General features: G+C 39.9%; 1 protein-coding gene across 1 annotated transcript; it reads right to left on the bottom strand.

Annotated features, from left to right (window-relative positions):
* Nucleotides 1–1148: 1148 nt before the first annotated feature.
* Nucleotides 1149–11452, bottom strand: LOC118574838 (cytochrome c-type heme lyase). Its single transcript, XM_036175707.1, has 7 exons — nucleotides 11319–11452; nucleotides 10423–10575; nucleotides 7636–7787; nucleotides 7179–7327; nucleotides 6125–6244; nucleotides 3189–3275; nucleotides 1149–2487 (listed from the first exon to the last, which is right to left on the bottom strand). Exons 2-7 carry the CDS (start codon nucleotides 10532–10534, stop codon nucleotides 2289–2291), a joined length of 819 nt encoding a protein of 272 aa, XP_036031600.1. The 5' UTR covers nucleotides 10535–10575; nucleotides 11319–11452; the 3' UTR covers nucleotides 1149–2288.
* Nucleotides 11453–26399: the final 14947 nt, after the last annotated feature.

Below are 26399 nucleotides of genomic sequence, written 5' to 3'. Positions count from 1 at the left end.
GGTTTCCGTTTCTGTTGCTGTGATAAACAGCTCAATAAAAGGAACTTGAGAAAGGGTTTTAGCTCACAGTTCAAGGTACTCCATCATGGTGGGGAAATCAAAACCGCAAGAACCTAAAGCAGCTGGTCACCTTGTGCCCACAATCCAGAAACAGCTGAATGCATAGTTGTTAGTGTTCAGCTCACTTTCTTCATTTTATATAGTACAGGATAACAATGGAGCAATGGTGCAGGCCATGATGGCTAAATATTCCCACCTCAATTAATGTCATCAAGATAGGCCCCCACAGGCACGCCTGGAGTCCCATTTTCCCAGTTGATTTTAAATTTTGTCAACTTGACTATACAAATCATCACAGTAACTAAATATATTAAAAAGTACTTATGTGTATCCCTAACCCCATCAGTACCACAGTGAATTCTTTAAGAATTGTACAATACTAAGATTGTGGTTACAGACTGGGCTCTGAAAGACTGAGTTTCTGTAGGTAGTGAATATATCTTTTGCAATTTTGTGTCCTGGGTGTGATGCAGAATGGACATCAACATCACATAAATGACAGCTAGTGAATTCGTAGGAATACTAAATGCTAATATGTAACCTAGTTTGAACCTACCTCTTCTGTTAATAGTTTGCCTGACATGCACTAGTATGTTCTGATTCTAAATGATAACATTTCCACAGACAAAAGATGTTTAAAATGTTGCAGAAGATCCAAAATGAATCTCAAGTTATATAAAAACTATTAGAGCAGAGTTCTATTCCCTAGACAGACTCAAGTGTAATCTAGCCACAAAGCAACTTTTGAGTATTTAGCAGGTGTCTTTTCTAGAAGTGCTAAAAGAGTGTATAAAACTGTTTATCATGTAAGTGAGTTTACTTGACAGTTGATTTTCACAATACCTTATCACTGCTACAGCGAGAACCCTTGCATGCAGCTTAATTTTCAGTTTCCAGTCATAATGCTGTTTCTCAAAATACTTCATCCTATACTCAATCAATAGCAGCTGTGAAAAGGACCAACAGTGATTACATTCTTATGAAGTTTAAAATTACGTGATTAACAGATGAGACCACTGCTGCATTTAGTGAAGTTTGTGCCTGAAAAAGTAGTAACTATAAAATCACTCTGAGAAGTTTCAGAACCTTTTTACTGTCAGCTTTATTTTAAAAATACAAATTTTTTAAATGTTGGAATTTTGAAGCATCATACAACAAAGAAATCTACATCAAATTAGTAACTCAAAGACACCAACTCCATCCACTAACTTAACAATACAGTATTTAGGATAAATTAAAGATTTTCCCTGTATCAACACTTAAGAAAAAAGTTATTTCTAACATGCTACTATAATTAAAATTAAAACAACCAGTTTTAGCAACAAACTTAGTGCTTGTTTAAAATAAACGTAAAATGGATGGTGAATTGATGCAAACATTCCACATCTGAGGAAAAAAACACATCTTGTGAATTCTAACAATTAGCCAATATAAAGTTATTTTTCAAAGGGATACTGCTGGCCCTCTAACTGGAGCCAGGCTTTCAACGTTTACATTAGGCTACTGTGGAAAAACTCCTGGTAGGAAGATCACTCCTGGGATGTGATAACTTAAAATAATCTGTCAATTTTCCAGGACAGTGAGACCAGCTTTTCATTAATAGTCACATATTAGAACAGGAATGAGAAGCAAAGTATTTTGAAATTTGCATATAAACGAGTTGAACCTTCTATCAAGGTCAAGTCTGAAAAGTACACCTGGACATGTATTATTAGTCTTGCCGAGTACATTCAATATATATATTTGCATTTTGTTCAGGGTTGCTACTTAGACTGTAGGGATTTAAGAATATTGCTTACTTTTAAAACAAGAGTTAAGTGCTTCTTTTTATAATGAATATAGTTAAAATATTTGGCAGGTAAATGCATCACACTTTCAAATACTCCCAAGAAAACAGTAAGGAGAAGTTTTCTATGCTCTTTTAAAAGCTCCTTTTACAGACTGTTTAATAGAAAATAACACAAAATACTGCAATTAATGGGAAAACTAAGGGATTACTTCCCACTTACACCAAATGGGAAAAAAATTAAATGACCTATCAACTGTAATGGAAAATGTGACTCAAAATTTAATGGAGCATGTCATCTTTGCATGAAAGATCAAGTTTGATTACACACTTGGAAAGTCCCATGGTGACACTATGAGTGCATTTAGTTTGGGGAAAAGTTTAACATCCTTCTCAGAAAAAAAAAAATAGTTTCAGTTTTTCCTAACAAACAAAACAGTGGTTACGAAGTCCAGCGCCACCAAGCAACCTTCATTCTGTCCCATACTGCTGAGAATGAATCGAAGGCAGGACGCACGTCCAGGACAGTGAACTGGTAGTCCTTGTTGACCTCGCCGCCATCATAGTAATCAATCACATACCTAACTTCTGTGCCACAACGGTTGATGATCCAGTCATGTCTGTCGAAAGGCAACTCATACCTGGAATGAAAACACAATAGTGAATGTTAAATGCTGGTCTGCATTCAGTCTTGGTGTAAGCAGAAAGACAGACAGGAAAACAGCACATGTTCAGATGCCGCTCTCAGGCAAACACCTAGGAGGGGAGATGGGACTTGGGCAATCAGTCTATGGTGCTTAGAAAATGTGGTATTGAAAACTATGATGAGTCAGATCATCTGCCCATAAAGGAAAAAGATTCATGGGAAAGAGACCCATGCGAGGAGGCTGGAGAAAAGAGGCAAGATAAAGACAAGAGTAAAAGGACAGTTCTAAGGATCTTGGAAAAAAGCACATTTTGGGGCTGGAGAGATGGCTCAATGGTTAAGAGATGGCTGCTCTTCCAGAGGACCCAGGTTCAATTCCCAGCACCCACATGGCAGCTCACAACTGTCTGTAGTTCAGATCTCCAGGATCTGACACCTTCACACCAGTGCATATAAAATAAAGTTAAAATAAAAAAAAAATAAAAAGCACATTTCAATCCTTGGAGAATGAAGTAGGAAGCTAGCCACCCCCCCTCATAATTCCGCCCATTTATGAGTAAACTCATGGAGATAAGGAAATGTAAGCTGGATATGAAGTTTTAGAAGATGGAAGCACTTTTCTCGCTCTGATTTTGGTGGTGAGATTGTGGACAATGGCTTAAGGAATGTCAATAGCAGCTCTACACTGACACTTACCCCATCCAGGAACGAATTCTTGCCCTTGGTGAATATTCTTTGGCTTTGCCTCCAAATCGGACCAATGATGGGCCACAAGGACACTCACTGAAAATGTCCAAATAAGAATAGTCTATTAAAAATATTTTCTTTCCTTTGACAGGATGATGTTCCTGTTTTGTAGTAATGTCTCTTTTTTCTGTATTTATTTGCTATATTACCACATTTACAGAAAACAGTAACTTCTAATAGAATTCAAATAAACTGGCTCCATTTGTTGGAAACATTTCTCTTTCCTTTTGGATTCTGTATGTCTCTCTCTAGGCATCTGCTTGGCTTTCCTGCTAGATTCAGGACACAGGACCTTCTCATCCGGGACAAGAGCACAGGCACACTCTCAGAAAAAAGTGCTATGTATTGTGTCTATTCTTTCTCTTTTGCATAGAGCAGCTAGGGTTTCTTCAGAGAAACAACAGAAATTGCTCTAAACAGTCAGCCCTTTGGGTCTATGGGCTCCATTTTCACAGATTCAACCAACTGTACACTAAAAATATTTGGAAAAACACTGTGTCTGAGGACTGGGGATATAACTCAGTTGATACAGTACTTGCCTACCATGCATAAAGCTCTGGGTTCAATGCTCAGTGCCACATAATCAGATATTATGATGTACACTTGTAATTTCAGCACTCGGGAGGATCACAAATTCAAGGTTATCCTTAGGTTACATAGAGTCTGCCTGGCCTACATGAGACTGCCTCAAAAACAAATGTAACAGTAATAAACATTAAACTCGGTATTTGCACTAAGCATAACTGATTTTTATTCCTTTTCATTGTACCTTAAATAAAACAGTACTGCAACTATTTACAATCCATTTACAGTACTTTAGTCAATTATAAATGACTGTCTAAAGTATTTAGGAAAATGTACACATACTGCATGAAAGTGCAATGAAATTAAAAGGGACTTTCAGCTTCCATGGCTTTTGTTATCCTTGGATGTCCTGGAACCAATCCAAGAATATTGTTGGGGGGTGGGGTGGGGTGAGAACTTAATTGTTTCATTTCAACCAATTAAGAGATTTTTTTGAAGCAAAAAAGAATGGAGGCTGACTACCAGGAACTAGCTATAAGTACTGCTGAACCTGTTTTTTAAGTAACTTGACCATTGGCAGCATCCTAATTAGAGACCTTGGCTGAGTTCCCTTAAGTGTCTGTCCTTTACTGGTACAGAGGATATACAAGATCCTCCCCTAAAAAGACACAAACCCTGATGGAGGTTGGAGAACTGGTCCATTAAGACAGGAGCCACTTATCTTGTTAGTTGATTCTATTGGTAAGACAAGCTATATTCCTACCATGTAAAGGAGAAAAGAATCCATATCCAGAGTACAACAAAGCCTGACTACGAGCTACTGACTTTCTAGTATCTCTTCTCAAGAGGCTAACAGGCATAGCAGTAAACTCAATCTATGTAACTTTTCTTTTGAGACATTAGAGAGTGCTTTTATGGCCTAGCTACTTTTGCCAGAAATCTGCAAAATGACTAGAGGTGATGAAACTGACAAACTGAAATTCCTTCTGCTTCTATTTCTTAGCTTTTAAAATCATGCTGCAAGTAGTGAACAGGTGGCTTTAATTAGAGTACATTTTTAACCTAGGTTATGACAGCTACTTGCATCTGAGTTAGCCAGCCAGCTCTTTCTTCTAGGTAGGGGTTACCACCAGGAAAGTCTACCCACCTGGCATCCAGCTAGCCAACACCCACGTCAGGCTAATACTGAAATGCTCACTGTAAATGCCAAAACCAAAGAGACTACCTTAAAAATAAGGCAGCAAGTGGCTTTTCTCTACGAAAATTATTAATCATGCTTTGGAAGGAATTTGAAATGTAAACCAGATTATAACAAGACCTAGTTCTTTTTTTTTATTATTATTATGTAGACAGCATGTGTCCCTGCAGGCCAGAAGAGGGCACCAGATCTCATTATAGATGGTTATGAGCCACCATGTGGTTGCTGGGATTGAACTCGGGACCTCTGGAAGAGCAGTCAGTGCTCTTAACCTCTGAGCCACCTCTCCAGCCCAAGACCTAGTTCTCTGTGAAGATATTCCCCATCCCTCCAATTCTGGAGGTGGTGGTCTCAAACCATCACTCTATAAACATCAAGCCTATGACCCATTCTGAACTGGGTCAGACACCCACAAGCCAGCTCAGTTTGCAGAGTTGTAACAAACCATCCAAGTGATATGGAGAACCACTGCTTCTTCAACTGACCTATTATCTCTGAGAAAAGGAACCCATGTGAAAACACATCTTCAAGGTCAGTCCTTACAAGGATTCCAAATACTGCTGAAGGAACAAAAAGCTCTTTCCTACATGCCCTGAATCACAAAGCAATTTAGTCTCATTTCCAATGTGCTCTGCTCTGCTTTCAATGACTGACCTACGATACTTCTTTCACTGAGAGATGGAATCTCCATTTCCCCTTTGAATCTGGCCAGAATGGGATACCTGAGTCTTTTTAGCTACGTCAGAAAAGGAGATATGGCTTCTGTCTGGTGCTTTTGAGAGCTCAGTTTCTGGAACCCAGCCACTGTGATGTAAGGCAGCTGAAACAGTCACATTTAGAAGCTGTGAGCAGTAGGTACCCCTTTGCCAGATGGGCACATGGTCATGCCTTCAGGAAACTCTAGACCACAGCTCTGCAGCAGCCATTTCTGACAGCCTGATCATCTGAGGCCTAAGCCAGCATGGAGCAGAGTTGAGCTATCTTTGGTTCAAATTCTCTACAAACTTAAAGCTCGGGGAGTAAGAAATGTGGTATGTCCTATAAGGATGATCACTGCTACACAAATGAATAACTAATTATTTAAAAGTTAACACTGTAGAAAGGTTGATATGAAGTAAAAAAAAAAATGCAGGAAAGTTCTTTTTTAATTTTATATACTTACTGAGCATGAAGGGCTTCCCACTTCAAAATCTCCTTCCAAGCTTGCTCATTATTTTGATTGTGGATTCTAATGATATTATACATATCTTTCTGACTAATATCATCATCCTTCCACTTCCACCTAAGAAAGAACATGTAGCAAAACTTAACAAATATTATTGATAAAGCCAAAAGTTACTCCATGAATTCATAAAATGGTTTATACTTTCTATACACTGAAATCAAAGATTGAAGGTTCATCTTAATCTTATTTCATGGAATTCCCAAAAGCATACTAACAAGAACCATCTATTTTTATGGTGGTATTATTCATTTAGTACCATTAATAAATGATTTACCAACTTTTTCCTAAGTATTTTATATAACAGTGTTTCTTTTTACATTTCTAAAAATATGATTGCTGTGATATGAGTAAAACAGACTGTCCTGCTCAGGTAGATCCCATTCAATCCATTACAGGCTTAAGTATAACACAAAGGCTGCAGTCCTTTCCATAAGTAAGTAGGAATTCCTGCATGTTTGCTTGAGTTACAACATTAATTAGGCTTTACCTGATTTTCAACCTGAACTTAAATATCAGGTATTTCTGGATTTCAAGCTTCCCAATTTTCAGATGAGATCTTCTATCCTCAACCCCCCACACCTCCCCACCCTCAACCCCCCGTTTCTCAGGGCATCTGGCAGACTAACCCCATCACTGGCTTTCCCACTACCTGGTAGCAGATCTTGGGACTTGCTGCTAGCTTCCATAATGGGGACCACTTCCTTATAACAAATGTCTTCTAGACCACTGCACCCCCACTCCACCAGCCCCTTGCCCTGTTAGTTCTGTTTTTCTTAAAAAACCTACCTTGAATACTGGCTTTGTACTTTTTGATAACTCTGAAAATCCTATTATAGATTCTATTATAGATTAACTCACTAAAAGTTACTGTATTTTTAGAGGCTAAAAAAAATTCCATAACATTTAATTCTGAGATAAGCATGGCAAGCAAATATTCTTTTTTTTTTTTAAAGGTAAGAGAGCAAATATTCTTCTAAATATGTTCACTCACCCTTTCCGTAGCATGGCATTCCAGAACATCTGTTCAGAAGGGTAAACCCACTTTTTCTCAGAGTCTGCTCTTGGAATAGATGACTCTTCTCTTGAGGTAGACAAAGCAAATGGTTGATCTGGAGATGGGGTCTGATTAGGTGGTGGCATCTAAAGAAAATCAGTGGATTGTGTCTGAATTTCAGCACTATGATATAATCCAAAAAAAAAATCAGTACACTCTTAAAAGTTATTTACCATACAAGTACAAGTTCCCATTAAACCAGCAACATCAGTGTTCCAAACCTCTGATTTATTTTTGTCATACTACCTTTTTTGTTGTTGCTGTGATGAAATAACCAGCAAGAAGAAATTTAAGAAAGATTTATTCTAGCTCATAGTTTGAGGAGACATGGTTGACTGTGGTAGAGAATGCATGGGTACATAAAATGTCCTGGAAAGAGATGAGGGCAGATTACCAGGTTTGAAGGATCAAGGTTCTCCTTATTCTTAGCTGTAGCACCAGTAACAGGGCATTCCACGTACTCATAGGCCCGATCTTGGTGGGCAGGCACAGAGTATCCTTTGCTCTCAGTGGTTGGATCAGATGCCATTGCACTTGCTGGACAGCCTGAAATAATCAAGTATTAAAAACACTGTTACGCCGGGCGGTGGTGGCGCACGCCTTTAATCCCAGCACTCGGAAGGAAGAGGCAGGTGGATCTCTGTGAGTTCGAGGCCAGCCTGGTCTCCATAGTGAGTTCCAGGAAAGGCACAAAGCCACACAGAGAAACCCTGTCTTGAACCACCACCACCACCCCAAAAAAAACCCAAAACATTGTTACTGCTAAGATACCATACTAACAGTGGAAAGGGTTTCTCTTACTTGGGACCTTAAAGGGCTAAAATTCTCACCAACACCATTGAAAAACTAAGTTTCTTCTACTAAAAGTGCCAAGAACTAAGCCAGTTAACTGTCCAAAACCTAAAAAATGACAAGATACTACAAATGTATTTTCATTTTAAAAGAAAAATATATACATTCTTCAATTCAGCAAAGAGAAACTAAAACCATTCTGCAGATTCAGCAGTGGGTGTTGCCCATTATATGTTATTAGTACCGTCCTACAAGGTTCCTACCTGGATCAGCAGCTAGGAGCTAACAGGAACCTAGGTGAGGGCTGGCCATACTTGACTCTCTCTGACTTCCAGCCATTAGTTCCAGACAAGTCTGGCTTCAATGAGGTAGCAGCCACTATCTAAGCATCTATCTATCATTGACACACTCCTTCAAATATTGGGGACAGGAGCAGAAAATGGGCAGATATTACAGGGACTCAAAGAAAAATGTAAATGCCACGCTGCTCATGTTTGTTCTAAGACTCAAGTAAGCCACAGAAATATACCACTCATCTGAGGTGCTACTGCTTGTCAGCAGATAATAAAAGCTTACTAAGAAAGGCAGATTTTAAAGAAAATTTCCATGATACACTCGTGTTTCTGAGTCTTATGCACACAGTAGCACAAGCAGCAGTCAACGCCCAAGCTCCTAGGGTGCTGATCCAGGCAGGTGTGGGGAGTGAGAAGCTTGTCTAAACATCAGGTAAATAGCAAAGTATTTAAAGATCTGTGTCCCTGAATGACAGTTGCTTCTGTCATGGAATCCTCCCTTGTTTCAGGCACCAGTAGGAAACAGAGAGAAGATGCTGAATGTTGGATGTCATATATAGAAAAGACAGCGCACTGTACACACCTTTAATCCCAGCACTTGGGAGGCAGAGCCAGGGGGATCTCGACGTTCTAGGCCAGCCTGGACTACAGAGTGAGTTCCAGGAAAGGCACCAAAACTACACAGAGAAACCCTGTCTTGGAAAACCAAAAAGAAAAAGAAAAAGAAAAATTTCTTTTCACTTCCTTGGCTTTTCCTCCCAGGCCTTCATTTCCCAAGACCTCAAGCAGTTGTTCATTTTAGGGGTAAAAACATAACTGCAATATCTCCCTTTGTATCATTAAAACACCAGTCTTCCCAGGGCATTGATCCCAGGTGGATATTAGAAGGAAAACAGTGCTATACTTCCCACATTATATAACCTAGAGGCCCTTTAGTCTCCTACAAATACTCACGTTCTCTTTACTAATGGAAATAAACCAGGATGATAACTCTCTGTAATAGAGAAAATCATAAAGAGGACTATGAGAAAACAGAAGCTCAGAGCAAAGGCATACTTGCTTTGTCTGCTTTGTGTCAATTTCCAGAAGGAGAAATACTGGAACATGGGATCTGTCCTTGTCCAAGGTCAGTGAATTTTAGTCAACCTCGACACTTAATAGCTAAACTTGGACTACATAAGTTGGCTTCTCTGAGCTTTAGTTTCCTTGACTATACAACAAGCAGAAAATTAATCTCCCATAAAGGTGAGAATGTAATCCCTATGAGACAAAGGATTTTTGTCTACTGTGTGCATTGCTATTTCCTATCAGTCAAGAAACAAAACCCAGCAGTGCTTGTCACAAAGTGCTGACCTCTTGGGAGTGGGCTGGCTAACCCAGAGAAAGGATGATGATGACACTGAAGCATGAGCACGAAGTAAACATGAACATACAGTAAGCATAGCATATTGCCCCAATGTGAACCATCTAAAGCAGATGTGCACTAATTAAAGAACTTTTTTGTTTCCAACCTTGCACTGACATAATGGTCTATAAATTCACTTGAAGGCTTATTTTGACCTAGAAGAAAACTACAACAGATACAGGAGTAGTTTATCGAAACACCGCTAGACCGAGTTTCTCAGCTCTGGCATTCTTATTATTTAGGGACCAAAGACTCCATCCATGTCTGATGCTGTAGAATGTTTAGTAACATCTTTGGTCCCACCTCACTATTTCAGCAGTATCGTTGGCTCTCAGTTGTGACAACTCAAAATAATGTATCAGTAACTGTCCCCTCTCCTCATCCATGGCTGAGAAACACTGATGTAGGCACAAGGAAACTTTGGAGAGATGAGGCTAATTTATGGAACTGCTAGGTTTTCATGCATGATTTCAGATAATCATCACCATAATCCTGTGAAAATTATTATATTACACTTATAGATGACAAACTGAGACATAAAGTTGTTTATGATAATGTCTAACAAGTGGCAAAATTAGGACCAGTCCCAGGGTGCCTTACTCCCAGGCTTACAAGCTTCACTAGCAAAAATAGGCCTCTTCCTTTAGAACCATTCTCTTTATTTTAATTTTCCAGCCAATAGGAAAATTACCTTTCTTTTTCCCTTCATGCATCGGGCATTGTGAAGGCGGTGAAGATTGCTGAAGATCTGAAGCATTTGAGGGGTTTACTGCAGCAGTGGGAGTAGATGCTGAGGAACCCATGGCTGGAATCACAGGGATGACTCCCAAGCTACAATTTCCAACTGCCAAAGCAAGGAGTCCGATTTAAACGCAGAGGCTTAACAACCAGGCTGTCCCCTAGTTATTCTCAATCTGGCTAACCCTCATTCTCCCTCCCCATCCCATGGCAAAGTACGAAGCAGGGCACTTGTTTGGGGACAGGTTTTTTTGTTTTTGTTTTTTTCGAGACAGGGTTTCTCTGTGTAGCTTTTGCGCCTTTCCTGGATCTCACTCTGTTGACCAGGCTGGCCTCACAGAGATCTGCCTACCTCTGCCTCCCCAGTGCTGGGATGAAAGGCGTGTGTGTGCCACCGACGCCCGGCGACAGTTAGAAATACTGCCCCCTTGGGGGAAATACCGTGAAACCTACGCCACTATTTGGGGACATGTCTCTGAGAGACTGGAAACGTGTAAGGTCAAACGATGTCGTGGAGACGTGCATAAATATGGTGGTGGGGTCCTAAGAGGTGACTCGGTCCAAGAGAGGAAGCCTACTGAACCGGACTTGTGTGACACAGGCCCGGGAGAGAAAGCCTACCGAACCGGACTCGAACCCCCTGCCCCCGGAGGACCCCCGGAAGCCCGGGGCCTCAGAGAAGATAGGGTGGTTCCAAAAATGGAGTGTCACCAAAATGGGAGACCAAGAAGCACCTAAGAAAGGCAGGGCGCCACCAGTCTGGCCCACTTGACTACGCCGTCCCACCCGCACCAGCCCGCGGTCCCCATAGCCCACCGGCTTCAGTCTAACCTGCACGCCCTTCCGTACCTGACTCTCCCCTCAGACTGTCCCGGGCGGCCGGGCCCGCGTCGAATCGCCAAGGGACGCTGCTTTTCCTCACAGCGGGTCACCGTGAACGCTCGGGTCACAGCCCACGTTCTCCTGCGCCCTTAATTTCCTTTTCCAAAGGCGGGACTTCCGGAAGCACGGAGGCGGACCGCAGGCTGAGGAGAGGAAACCCGTCAGTCAGGGAGGTCGGGGCCCACCCATTCCGTTCCGAGGCCAATAGCCACCCGCGCCTTCTCTCCGACCCAGCCGCTACGGTCTGGGCGGTGTTTTCAACTCTGCGTGCTAGTAACCAGCAGTGTGAGCCGCGGTTTACACTGTTTGTGAGGCTTTGGAGTTGTTAAATTGCTGTTTTGTTTTTTTTTTTCTGTCATCTCTTTAGGTTCTTTTTATTTTATTTTTTTATTTTTATTTATTTATTTTTTTGTATGTGGAGCTGAGGATCGAACCCAGGGCCTTGCGCTTGCTAGCCAAGCGCTCTACCACTGAGCTAAATCCCCAACCCTCTTTAGGTTCTTGAAAGGCCAATTTGTGGTTGTTAATGAGCACATAATACCTGTGCTTATTTATGGAATAAAATACTATAATTCAGTACATGCACTTAAACTTCCTTTGCCTAGTCCTTTCAGGACTCTGGCAGCTGTTGTGAGAGTACTCCATGCAATCATAGAACTGCAGCTTTCATATAAGTATTATATTGTATTTTATATAAAATAACATAAGTTTTCATATTATTTGTGTATGGTAAACCGGCAGATGGGAGATAGTTATTGCTCTGGTTAGATTTTTATTTTATTTTATTTTATTTTTTGAGACAGAGTTTCTCTCTCTGTAGGTCTGGTTGTCCTGGAACTCCTTTGTAGACTAGGCAGGCCTCGAACTTACAAAGATCCTCCTGGCTCTGCCTCCCGAGTGCTGGGATTAAAGATGTGTGCCCTCACCACCTAGCAGATACCACCCTGAATGTGCCCAATCTCATCTGATCTCAGAAGCTAAACAGGGTCGGGCCTGGTTAGTGCTTGGATGGGAGATTTTTGTTAACTTGACACAAGCTAGAGTCATTGCCTCCATCATATTGGCCTGTGAGGGCATTTTCTTGGTTAACTGTTGATGTGGGAAGACCCAGCCCACTGTGGATGGTGCTACCCATGGGGCGCGGAGGGGGGGGGGGGGCGCGGTACTGTTAGGCTTGTATAAGAAGCCAGACCATGGTGGTGCACGCCTTTAATCCCAGCACTCAGGAGGCAGAGCCAGGCGGATTTCTGTGAGTTCGAGGCCAGCCTGGTCTACGGAGTGAGATCCAGGAAAGGCACAAAGCTACACAGAGAAACCCTGTCTCGAAAAACAAAAACAACAGCAACAACAACAAAAGAAATCAGCTAAGTGAGCCATGGAGAGCAAACAAGCCAGTATGCAGTGTACTTCCATGGCCTCCATGGCTTTTGATTCAGTTCCTATTATATTATTTCACCTTGAGTTCCTGCCCTGACTTCCCTTCAAATTCCTTTCTTCTCTAACTTGCTTTTGTTTATGGTGTTTATCTCAGCAATAGAAAGCAAACCAAGCTGGGCTGTGGACCTTGTACACAATTCCTACATTTCCCTGACAATTCTCTGTGCCTCCCACCTTTTGTCTCTGCCAGAGTGCCCTGTTTTATCCTCTCAATGGCCCTGTCTCTTTCACAGTTTCTTGTGGGTCCTCACAGTTCACTGGTTCTCATAATTCCCTGGCTTACCCACACACAATTTTCTCTATTTCATAATTCCTTTCCCTCATTGCTTTCACAATTATGTCCTCTGTTTCATAATTCTTCATGCACTGACAGTTCTTCATTCTGTTACAATTCTGCATGCTCTTTTCTACTTCCCCAGTGTCTTCCGGTACTTCCCATTCTCTTTAATAATGCTGCACTCCCATAATACTGTGTTCTTTTCCACCATTGCCCACGTTCATCGTTCTTCCTTAACAGATCCTTCTCATTCCTCTGGCCATTCTCCAGTTCTTCTCAGTTTCTCAAGGCTCTCATCATTCTTTATCTCTTCCATTTACCTACCCTGACCACAGTTCTGGCTTTCCCATAATTCTCCATGCCTCTTAAAGTTGTTTTTCTTTCTTTAAAAAAAAACTATTTATTTTAGTTATGTTTGTCTGTGTCTTTGTGTGGCCATGCGCGTATGAATGCAGCTCCCTGTGGAGGCCAGAAGAGGCTGTTGATCCTCTGGAGCTGGTATTACAGGCAGTTGTGAACTATCTGATGTCAGTGCTAGGAAGGAACAGAACTTAGGTCCTCAACAAGAGCAATGAGTGCTGCTACTTCCCCAGCCCTTCTCATAATTCTGAATTCTCTGCCAGGATTACATTTTCTCCTACAGTTTTCCATTCTCTCAGATAATTCTCTGTCCTTTCACAAGACTAAGTACTCCTCACTACTTTCTCTCTTTCAACTCATTCTCACAGTTCTCTGCTTCTTACATAATCTTAATGTATCCCACAATTCCTTGTCTCAACTATATTTCTCTATTTTTCTCACAATTCCCTGTCTTTTTGGTGATATATATACATATTTTTTTCAAGACAGGGTTTCTCAGTGTAGTTTTGGTGCCTGTCCTGGACCTCGCTCTGTAGACCAGGCTGGCCTTGAACTACAGAATCCACCTGGCTCTGTCTCCCGAGTGATGGGATTAAAGGTGTGTGCCACCACTGCCCAGCTTAAAATATATTTTTAATTAAAATAAAATTGCGGCCGGGGCACACGCTTTTAATCCCAGCACTTGGGAGGCAGAGGCAGGTGGATCTCTGTGAGTTCGAGGCCTGCCTGGTCTACAGAGTGAGTTCCAGGAAAGGCTCAAAGCTACACAAAGAAACCCTGTCTCAAAAAACCAAAAAAAAAAAAAGAAAAGAAAGAAAGAAAAATTGCATTACTTTTGTCCTTTCCTTTCCTTCTCCCAGTCCCTTCCAGTTAACAGTCCTCCATTTCCTCCGATGCCCCCACTCTCAAATTAATAGCTTCTTTTCCTTTATCGTTATATACATACACATACATGTATATATACAACATGTGTGTATGCACAAATAAGTAAATACAACCTGGTAAGTCTAATGTTATTTTATATGATTTCAGGGATTACCATGTTGAATTAGATAACCAGTAAGGGACTTCATCCCTGTGAAAGGCTAATTCTCCCTCTCCTACAGTCATTAGTTGCCTGTAATTCTTTGTCTAGAATGGGGCGGCATGAAAATGCCCCCCCCCCTCCATGTTAGCATGTCTACTGAAACTGCCATTGTATGGGTCTTGTTTATGCAGCCATTTCTAGGAGAGACTGTTCACAGCAGACTTCCTGGTATTCTGGATCTTAAAATTTTTATGCCTCCCTCTTCAGTGATATTCCCTGAGCTATAAATGCAGGAGCTGTGATGTAGATTTTCCCATTGGGGCTGGGCTCCCCCTAATCCATTTATCTCTTCATTGTGTCCAGCTGTGATGGTTTCCATTTGATGTAAAGAGAGGTTCCTTCAACTAGAAGTGGTTGCTGCACTCATCTGTGGATAAGGATAATATTTATACTATAGTAGGAACTCGATGATGGTCTAGAAAAGTGGTGATAATAATAGATCCTCGGCTAAGGTCCATGACTTCACTAGGTGTCCAGTACCAGAACTGATTTCCTTCCTGTTGGGTGCACTGGAAGTTCAATTAGACAGCTGTTGGTTGTCACCAACATGTGAGTGCCACTCATTGCACCTTTATATGCATTCTGCTATATTAGTAATTGCTGTGGTTCATAGGTGTTGTCGCTGCATGGAACTATTTAATTGCCTCCCTCTCTTGACAGCTTAAGTAGTATTTTTTGGTACCAGGGAAGCTAGACCTCAGGAAGGAGACTTTCAGATTAGGTCCAGCTCAAATCACCACAGTCCTGTGTCCTAACTGTGTAGTGTTTTCAAATAGGGGTGCACACTTAACCCCCAAGAGGCCACCATGGGCTATATTGACAACCTATATTGTTTTACAAGTCCTAGGACTACTCAAACCAAACCTTTGGAAAGCTGGTTTCTGGTTAATTGTTTCAGGTACTGGGATTTTTGTTAGTATTTGGTTCTTGTGGGGGGCATCGTCAGTCTAAGTGGCACAATTTCTTCTAAGGCAGTGCTTCTCAACCTTCCTAATGCTGTAATCCTTTAATACAGTTCCTCATGCTGTGCTGACTCCTCAACCATACAGTTATGGTCATTGCTACTTCACAACTATAATTTTTCTCTGCTATGAATCATAATGTAAATATCTGACATGCAACCCCTGTGGGGTCACAACACACAGGCTGAGAACCATTGTTCTAAGGTGTGTATATAAAATCCAGCCCACCAAATCTGTTTTTGATGTTTGTGTGTAAATGGTTTCAGGTCTAACCATGTATTGGATAATATATAATATATATTATATATTTGTTTGTATAACATACATTTATATCTTTTTTAAATTTCCCATATGTTCTACAATTCTTTCTTCTCTCTCTCTCTAACTTTGATAGTTTCCCATTTTCAGAATACATTATTCTTTTTACCCAGGTCCCTAGTCTCTTCCTAAATTCCACATTCCTACTGGGAATTCTTTCTTTTATCACAATAATCCAATCTGTCCCACAATTTTCTCTTCTCTTACATTCTGCCTTCTCTCACATAGCTCCTCACCACTATTTTCTGTTATCTCCCACAGTTCTCACTTTTATTTTTCAATTTATTTCAAGACTCTGATGTTCCTGGGTCCTGAACTTCCAGAATTTTCCAAGATCAGAGGCAGTAGGAGGCCTCACCCAGGAACATGGCCAGAGAACAGAAAAAATGGTATGGCCTGGGTATGAGGACATAACAAAGAAAGTTATGTCTATGAGGAGGAACCCAGAAACAGGAGCATGCCCCAGTTATAATAGCTCTTGACTTTTCTATTTAAGTGAATTTTTCTTTTTCTTTCTTTCTTTCTTTTCTTTTTCTTTTTTTTTTGAGACAGGGTTTCTCTGTGTAGCCTTGGCTGTCCTGGAACTCATTCTGTAGACCAGGCTGGCCTCAAACTCACAGAGATCTACCTGCTTCTGCCTCCCAAGTGCTGGAATTAAAGGCGTGCACCACCATTGCCCAGTTAAGTGTATTTTCTTACCTACATATGGGTTTACTGAAGTTAGAATATATATCCTTAATCTTTTCAATCTGTCAATTACTTTTAAAATATGTCCCACCAGTGGATGCTAGTTTACACTCTATGATCAGCTTCATATGAGATGAGGAGCTTGCACCTGAAATCATTACATTTTTCATCACAAAAATGTTGCTATGAAACATGTCATCTCAAGTAAGGGTTTAGTGATATAGCAAGTTTGATCTAGTACAACTTGCCTACCTAAATGTGGATCAGTAACTAAGTCTATTATCTGAAAGTTTAATGTCAATAAATCTTGAACAATATCACTAATTCAATGAAAGTCATGAAGAACATATAACATACCAGGTACTGTAAAAATCGATAGGAATACAAAAATGCTGAGCAAAGGCTTTGTTCTTCGGGAATTTATATTCAAGTAACTTATAGATCAACTAACAATACAATACATCTAAAGAGACATAATTTCAAATCATGCATTTGATTTGAAACATTATTTGACAAAGATTGAGAGGAGATAACGCTATTGAAAATTTGGTCTATGGAGATGAGATTTCTATCTGTTTGGAGCTATTTCAAATTTAGAATATCAGGCCCCACCACGGATTTGTTGAATTCAGGTCTGCCTTAAAAGTGGGTACCCATCAATATTAATGTTCTTACACTCAGGTCCATCCTGAAGGCTGTTTTCTGATAAATGACAAGGAGTGACCCAACATCTTTTTTGTAATTTACATGTATGAGACTTATAGGAAGCAAAGCTCTGCTTCTCTTTAAGGTAGGGCTTCTCGGTTGAAAGTGATTTTGCTGTTCTCATGTAGGGGCATTTGGTTGTATTTGGAGACATTTTAAGTTGTCATATAAGTGACAGAGGTTGTTAGTAGCATCAAGTGGGAAGAAACCAGGGATACCTTTGAACACCTTAAAGCACACAGAAAAGCTCTTGTAATAAAGAAGTAGCCGGTTTTATGTGTTTAGTAGCCATAACCATGCTACTTTGAGAAGTTGGTTGAACGATGGCAGTTTCTGAAACCACAGTAATTTATTATCCCAGAGCCACATGACTTGCTATAACTTGTTTTCCTAGATTCCTGACCTCTGAGAAGAACATTTGATAAGAGATGTTTATTGCCTGGTGTGGTAAGAGCAGCCTTTAATCCCAGCATACAGGAGGCAAAGATATATGGATCTCTGTGAGTTCAAGGCCAGTTCGTTCTGGTTTATATAGTGAGTTCCAAACAGGCCATGGCTACATTGTGAGAATCTCATCCAATATATATGTGTGTGTGTGTGTGTGTGTGTGTGTGTGTGTGTGTGTGTGTGTGCGCGTGTGTGTGTGTGTGTGCGCGCGCGCGTGTGTGTGTGTGTGTGTGTGTGTGTGTGTGTGTGTTTATGGATCACCTAACATTCTTTTTTTGTTTGTTTGTTTTTCGAGACAGGGTTTCTCTGTGTAGCTTCGTGCCTTTCCTGGAACTCACTTTGGAGACCAGGCTGGCATCAACTCACAAAGATCCTCCTGTCTCTGCCTCAGGTGTGTGCCACCACTGCCCAGCCACCTAACATTCTCTAACTGTTTATTTGCTGGTGATTCCTAACAATGGCCAACAGTGGCCAAAAAAAGAAACTCAGCCTCTTTTCTTCCCACCCCCCATTTCTGCCCTATAACTGCCACAGCTGATAAGCAGATAGCAAGCTCTAATTCTTACAGAGACTCCTTCCCACAGATACTCTGCTAAAAAAAAAAAAAAGCCTTCACTGTCTTAAAAGTGCCCTTGTCTGTCCAGTGTCAACAGTGTCAGTGTGGAGAAACACCATATTCAGAAATTCATGGGCCCAAACTGAGTCTCACTGATACCTGACAGCTGAAGTATAGACCTCCACAACTTGGAGAGAGGGAGGGAGGCAGGGAGGGAGGGAGGGAGAATACTAAGTAACTACATTGGGGTAATTTAACTTATTTCTATTGCAACAGTCACCGTGAAGCTGAAATGGGCAACAAACACTATGTAGATTAGTAATAAGTTTATTAATATTGATGTTATTATGATGAAGCTGATGGGTTGTTTATGGGTAGCTGCATTTAATAGTATGAGCAGGAAGATGTGTTAGGAGGACTGGTAAAAGTGGATGTAGTAAGCATTGCTTGGGAGAGAACCCCATAGAGCCACTAAAGATCCCCTTGCCCCAAGCAGACAATAGCAGTAGAGTTTGGCTTAGAGGAGTAGAGATTCTATCTTTTCTTCCCTGAGGATATGGTTAGTGCTGGATCAAGTTTGTTAGTACTCAATGATGATAAAGAGAAGAGGGACAACCTTGGGGTTGTGAATTTCCAGTGGCTACCTCCTAGTATGCTCACTTATTCTTTTGAACCATGATATACTACAGTTGCCTGAAGTTATAATCTTACTTGTAAGATGAGAATGTTAAGGTGGAATAAGATGAAAGGAGCAAAGTAATTGACTGCTAACTTTGAGAACCGTATAGATTTATATGTGAGATGAGTTCAAGTTTGAGTATTACATGAAAGTTGTAACAGTAGTTGTTGCAGAGAAATACTAAGCGCAGTTCGTAATATTCTTTGGAACTCAAGAAACCCAGCTGGTTGCAGATAAGGAAACGTAACTCATCAGATATGGTTGGATGCTAAAGCCAGGAGAATGGATGGCACCACCCTTAGAGGCTTTGGGTCTTCTGTGCTTTCATTCCATATTTACCAAAGAACCTTGTGACTTTAGTTTGGTTTTCCTACTAGGAAGAAAATGTATCACTAGCCAACCTAAATATATTCCTTTTTCTCTGGTGGTTTTATTTCTTATTATAAGCGTTGTGAATGAATAAATTGGAAAGAAGAGAAGTTAAAGTGGAAGGAAAATCCAGAAGGTGAGGTAGAATTTGCTATAGAGGAAAGAGGAGAAGGCGCCCAAGTGGTTCAGAGTCACTTTAAAGTGGGATCGAAGGATTATGGCCACACAAGACAAGATGACAAGCCATTCTCTATCACCACCACCACCACCACCACCACCACCACCACCACCACCACCACATGAAATGTGGTTTCCCAAGAAATGAACTTTGGGGGATATTGAAATTCATATCTTAAGTCTTAAATCTTTGTAGGCACAGATGTTTATGATAACATTCTATTGTGTAGATTCTCTGTGCAGTAAAACACAAAGATGTGCAATATTTAAGTGAAAAGTTATTGGTACAAGTATTTGGAAAGCAGAATCAAAATATAGTAAATGCCCTCTCTCTGTCTTTGTTTCTCTCTTCCCAACCCCTATATATACATACTGTAGCAATAGTAATATAACACTTTATATCCAAAACAATCCATTGTAAATTATACTATTGGAAATGGTTACAAGAAATGCTAAGACATCCCAGTTCCCCTCTGTTCTGGAAGCTTTCTGTCAATTTGCCAATAGTTCTGAAGAAGAGGTAACCATGTTATTGGGAAGCATGGTCCATGGGGTTATCATAGGAACACTCTCTTGTCTCCAGATTTCTGTCTTCTCAACTGTTTCTGGGTTCTTTTTAACTATTTGTCTGTATGTGTGCATATGTATGTGTGCATTAATATATTTTAAAATAAATTGTAGGGATTGGCTGAAGCCATTATGGGGGCTGGCAAATGTAACACCTGTAGGGAGCAGGCTTTCAGACAAACATCTCCTGAGTTCTTGACATGTGTTAGATGTAGTGCTATTCTCTGAAGCTAGGGTGTGCACGGTTGATATTCCCTGATGCTCATCAATACTCCAGGTAGCAAGACAGACACAGTGTCACATACTTTCATTTATTGTAGTTTATTTATAAAAATATGGTAGAGACTAAAGAAAATGTACTGTATATCTTTACCCTGTTCTAGATGAATTTGAATTTGAATTTGATTTAAACTGTCTTTTTTATGTGTATGAATCTTTTGACTTTGTGTGTGTGTGTGTGTGTGTGTGTGTGTGTGTGTGTGTGTGTGTATGCGCACATGTGCACAAGTACATGCCTCATGCCTAGGGAAGCCAGAAGAAGGTGTCAGACCCCCTACAACTGGAGTTATACATAGCTGTGAACTACAATGTGCATACTGGAAATTGAACGTGGATCCTCTGCAAGAGTAACTAGTGCTCTTAACCATAGATCCATTTCTCCAACCCAGAATTTGCATTTTTATTTTATAGTTTTAACCATTATGATTGAACAGTTCAATGGCTCTAAGCTACATCCACAATATTATATGAACATTGCAATGAATTGAGTTTTGCAGGCTAATTCAGGGGTTATTCCTAGACAGTAAATATTTCTAAATGCTATAGAACAGCTACTGTCTCCTTGGATTCATTTTGTAAAAACACAAATGACAGCATTTTAGCATTGATTTTCTTTACTTAAAATACCTTCCATATTAGTACATATGTTGTTCCTTTTCATTTGTATTTAATAAATGCATGCCATGCAAGTTATAGATTATTATAATTATTATAGTTTCATAGCTGGCCTCTTACTAATGAACTTCCAGTGCTTTCCTATTATAAACAATAGTACAATGGTTAATGTACTAACAACACTCATACTGTGTCAGTATATATGTGTAATACTTTGAATTGAGCTGATTGGCTCAAGAGGAACAAGTTTTTTTAAGTTGATATTTTGTTATACATTTAAATGTTACATTTTTGTTACGACTTTTCTCAGGTTTACTGAGGACTAACAGAACAAGAATATATTTTAGGATTACAAAAGATGATATGTGCATACACTGTGAGATGATTAACATGATAATATATTTAATATATCCATCACCTCACATAGTTTCTTTTCAAATATACCACATACTAAGATAAATTAGTCATCATGATATACATTAAATTCTCTGGACAGTTTTTGGCAGGAGACAGGTTTTCACTATGTTGCAAATGGATGACCTGGAAGTCATTATATACCAGGGTGACCGTGAATTTGAATCAATCCTCCTGCCTCATTTTTAGAATGCTGGGATTATAGACATGTACTATCACTCCTAGCTACATATTCCTCTTATAACTGAGAGTTTGTATCATTTGACCAGATCTCCCCATTTAATTTATCCTTTGACTCTTCATATTTTTTTTGGTGGGGGAGATTCTTCATCTAAGTGAAATCATGCAGTATTTATCTTGTCATGTGTATTACACTTGCTATAATGTCCTTTGGTTTCATCTGAGTTGTCACAAATTACAGGATTTCTCATTTTAAAAGCTTAACAGTATTCTGCTGTGTGCATAAACCATGACTTCCTTATATATGCATCTTAATGAATACATGGGTCATATCCTTATCTTGGTTGTTGTGATCAGCACTTCAGTGAATATAGGTAAGTAGTTTTTTTTGAAATGTTAACGTTATTTAGTTTGACTATACATCTAGTAATGAAATTGCTGGATCATATGACAATTACGTTTTTTTTCTTTTTAATTTTTTTGAAATAAATATGATTCCATCATTTTGAGGAACTTCTATTTTTCATTATGGTTATATTAATGTATACTTTAACAGTACACCAAGTTTTCTTTTTCTGTTTATAACATTTTTTGTCTTTTGACTTTCTTGTGATACTCATTTTTAACAGGTATTAAGGGATATCTTATTGTGATTTTCATTTACATCCTTCTGATAATTGATGATTTTAATCATGGGGAGGAGACTAGTATTTTAAGTGAGGAAACCACTCTGCCAAACTTGCAGAGTACCACAGGAACTACTTTGAACACAATAGGTTACATATATTTGTTTAATAAATACCTTGACAAAGAGCTTTAGAAATGTATTTTGGACATTTGTTAAGGAAGAAAAAAAAATGAGTATTTCACTTTTAGTATTTATATTTATTAGGGAATACTAGATCCTTGGGAAAAACATTTTTCTTCAGTTCTTTCTTTTCTTTTTCTTTCTTTTTTGGTTTTTCAAGACAGGGTTTCTCTGTGTAGTTTTGATGCCTGTCCTGGATCTCACTCTGTAGACCAGGCTAGTCTCGAACTCACAGAGATCCACCAGGTTCTGCCTCCCAAGTGCTGGAATTAAGGGCTTGTGCCACCACTCGGCCCCAGTTTTCTATTTATCCCCTCTTTTGCTTTTTGTCTTCTTTTTCTTTCTTTCTATCTTCTTATCTTTGCTTTCTCCTCTCCTTTGCTTCTTCTGAGTCTCTACCATTTGTAAACTATTATGCTACATACACACTGAAAGAGAAAGACCTACTTCGGCATTGATATTGAGGATCCAGGTCACTGAGGTTTATTATTCTGAAACACAAGAGATTTTAATTAAAGTTGTCTTCAAATCTGGGCTTGGTGGTCTGTGCTTGTGGCCCTGACTACTTAGAAGGCTGAGGCAGGAGGATCACTTGAGGCCAGCTGGGATGACATAGTGAGATTCCATCTCAGCAACTACGGCAGCAAAAAATGATTTCCAAAGAGGAGGAGAGTAGGCAGCCTCAGAGGCAGAATGTTCCAACAAGAAAAGCATCACGACTGAAATAAAGGAAAGAAAAAGACACATACTTCCCCTTGGGATTTAGCATTGGCAGGAATACTTGGTGTGCAGACAAATGTTTAGAGCTTAGTTAGAACTGTTTGAAAGATTACAAGCTTGGGTTGTAAGCGAGGTGTGGGAGTAGAGCATAGCAGGTGATGGACCAAGGGGATTTACTGTATCAGAAAAAATAAACTTAAATATCAACCGTATTTGTGGGCTGGATGGTGAGCACTCTCCATTTTTGAAGTTGATAAGCCTTGTATTCTGGACTTGTTTGCCTAAATACTAGAAAAACTCATTGATTGTTTTTTTTTTTATTGTGGATTTGTGAATTTCCCATGCCATAGAAATGTTTTATGGGTAGTTCACAAAAACACACACATGTTTTTGAATTCCTATAGGATGTATGTTTTGTTTTTCAAAGAACATACTGAATAGCTATGGAAGGCGGACTTAACGTTTCTGCTCTATGCATCTTGGCTTTATAGGTTCCCTTGATACCACTAATGAGAGTTTTAAGGGTTTAATGATTTGGTTACTAGACCCTTTTCTGAGGCTTGTATCTCACAATAGAGATCAGATTTAAAATCTTTCATATTGCAAACCATGAAAGGAAGTAGATACCACATGTGATCCACCCATGAGTCAACAGATGTTCTTTCCACATTACTAACACACCTCCACAGAAACACTTCATCATGTCATGTGTGAGAATTAGGAAGAAAGAGAAAAGGCACGTTTAAGACAGAACCATAACCTAAATTTTAGCAATAAAAAAATCTCCAACATTGCCACTGGGGGGCGATGGAAGTTCAGAAAATGCCCTGCCAATCTCGAGGCAGCCAAGCACTTCAGCTGGTTTATTTATTCAAAGTCGGAATTTGGACGTGTGAACCACCAAGCTCCTGGCAATTCCTGGATGAGAAACAGAGTCCTGGGGCGGGGATGGGGGAGGGAAGGAAGGGGAGTGTACCAGGGCTAGAATTAGCACCTTGGCAGACCACCTTCAACACAAAAAAAGTTACCTTCCCTAGCATCTTAAGAATTTCCTTCATTTCCCTTCAGTCTGAAACAAGGAAAGTCATGTTAAATTGCAAAGAAGTGAGCGAACACAGAAGGGTGCTTATTTACAATTACTTGAAAACACATGCTGAGTTCAGTTTAAATGGCTTTAAGCTATCTCTCAGCCACTTGGATCAGTGCCTTGGCTGCTGTGAGTTGGCCTCATTTGGTAACTTTGTTGGGGAAGATAGGAAAGTGGCAGAGTTTATCATAAGGAATTCTGAGTGATAGTTAACATTTCAAGGGACACTTAAAAATTGCAATAAGGGGAATTTAGGCAGCATCAGAAAAGTACCCTATGGAAAACAAAGAAAAAATTAGGGAGCTGCTGAGATGGCTCAGTAGTTAAAGGCACTTGCTACCAAGCCTAACAACCTGCATTCAATCCCTAGGACGTACAAGATGGAAGGCAAGATGCAATTCTTACAAGTTGTCTTCTGGCCTTCATCTGCATATCGTGAGGAGCAAGCATTCAGGCTCACACACAAATAAATAAAATATCTTTAAAACCGGCATCTTTACTGCAGGAATATTTTTTGTGGCCACTTGATGCAATTCTGAGAACTTATATTTCGTCTTCCAAATTTACTCAGTGGTACTGGGAATTGGTATCAGAATTGGAGTCGGCCCTGGCACCAGCATTTGGCCAGCACACTCCATGAAACATTAGTGTCAGAAGGCCAATCAATAGTTCTACTTTATCTTCTTTTCTTTTTCAAGACTTTCATGAAGAAAATGTCATCAGCACAAAGATTTGTCCTGATTCCACTCCACGAAGGAAAAAGGACAGGCAGATACAGAATAAAGTCTAGGGTTACTATTGTGCCTGAGAAAAGGCATACATACATCCAAGATATCATGGTGCATCCCGTGCAGCCCAGGCTCTGCATTTCTTATTGTCCTCCTGGCATGGCGTGAACCAAGGATTTAAAGATTGCATCTAAGATGAGGGCCTATGGATCTTGTGCTTATTATTTTATGTCTTCTGGAACTTGTTAATACATATTGTTAAGGGACACTCATCAAACCCCCAAGCATGTCAGCTAAGTGAAGACATTTTGAGTTTGAGTGAGGAATCCAGCTTGGATAAATTTCAACAGAAAAAGGGGAATTTTCTGGTCATATCCCTAACTGTCTAGGGGTGGGCAATGCCTGAAGATAGGCTAAATGCAGCTTTGCCTGCGTTAGCTCAATGCCACGCTACAGGAGGAACTCTCTCCCATCATTGTAAGCATTCTGGAGGCTTCACTAATTGTGTCACTTTTTTTTTCCTTACCAGATCAGGTACTGTGTGTGTGGAAGAAAGAGTAATATAATTAGCAAAATTATATTACTGTTGTATTGATAGCACATCTCGTGTTACATGAAATGACAGAGAGGATGTTCCTCAAAGGAAGTGATGCTGGCTAGTCTGGAGCACCTGGAATCCGCAGGCAAATAACTTGTCACAGTGTTGGGGATTTTGTTGATAGGATGAAATCCCTTTAAAAATGACTTCAAAGAGGAAGTATTTATTTTGGCTTATGGTGTCAGAGGTTTCCATTCATAATAGTGAGGAAGGCATGGCAGAGCAGCTCAAATCATAGCTGCCAGCAAGCAGCAGGAGGATGCTTTTGCCAACTGTATTCTCCCTTTCCCCTTTTTCGTTCATCTGGGCCGAGCCCCAGTTTATAGAATGGTGCTGTCCACATTCAGGCCTGCTCTTCTCACACTAGTTAATACTCTCTGAAAGTGACACATCCAGACATGAGTTTTACTAATTTCCTAGGTGCCTCCCAATCCAAACAGGATGACTGACAATCAAGATTAACCACCCTGGTGTGTATACAGAAAGATAAACTTGCTGTCTAATAAGCAATCTATTGGTCAAAAGTAAAATTGCAATTTTACTTCCTTGGATTCTATTATAGGCCTAATTAGAAGGTTCTGGATTCTTATGTAAATAATTTGAGAAATGCCTCTAGTAATCTAAAAAGGGTCTTGGAAACATTCTTTTGTGAACAACTGCTTATAAATAGAAACCTACATTGTGGCCAAATGTTGCTTTTATTCCTACACTAGGAAAAGTATCCTGATTTCAATACTGAGTACTAAGAAGGGAACTTGCTATGCAATAATGAAAAGGACCAACAATCACATTTGGGATTAAGAGTCTCAGACTGATCCCTGGAAATCCCTTAAGGTCTATGTAATTATTTGCAAGGCTCACTTAATGGAAGTACTCTGATTTCTGTGTAAATCCTAGTCCTATAAAACACATGCCCTGGCATAAAGCACAAAAGGAAATGCAACAATTTATCTAGAAATGTAGGACCTGTAATAATTATAGGTCCTGCTGA

This window comes from Onychomys torridus, chromosome X (assembly GCF_903995425.1).
Source record: "Onychomys torridus chromosome X, mOncTor1.1, whole genome shotgun sequence".
Taxonomy (NCBI): Eukaryota; Metazoa; Chordata; class Mammalia; order Rodentia; family Cricetidae; genus Onychomys; species Onychomys torridus.
This window is presented reverse-complemented; position numbering and strand designations above follow the sequence as displayed.

Coding starts and splice junctions, on each gene's coding strand:
- LOC118574838 (XM_036175707.1), bottom strand. CDS start 10,534: ATGGGTTCCTCAGCATCTACTCCCACTGCTGCAGTAAACCCCTCAAAT. Junction 7,788..10,422: donor GCATGAAGGGAAAAAGAAAG/GTAATTTTCCTA, acceptor TGATTATTTCAG/GCTGTCCAGCAAGTGCAATG. Junction 3,276..6,124: donor TGGGAAGCCCTTCATGCTCA/GTAAGTATATAA, acceptor GGACATTTTCAG/TGAGTGTCCTTGTGGCCCAT.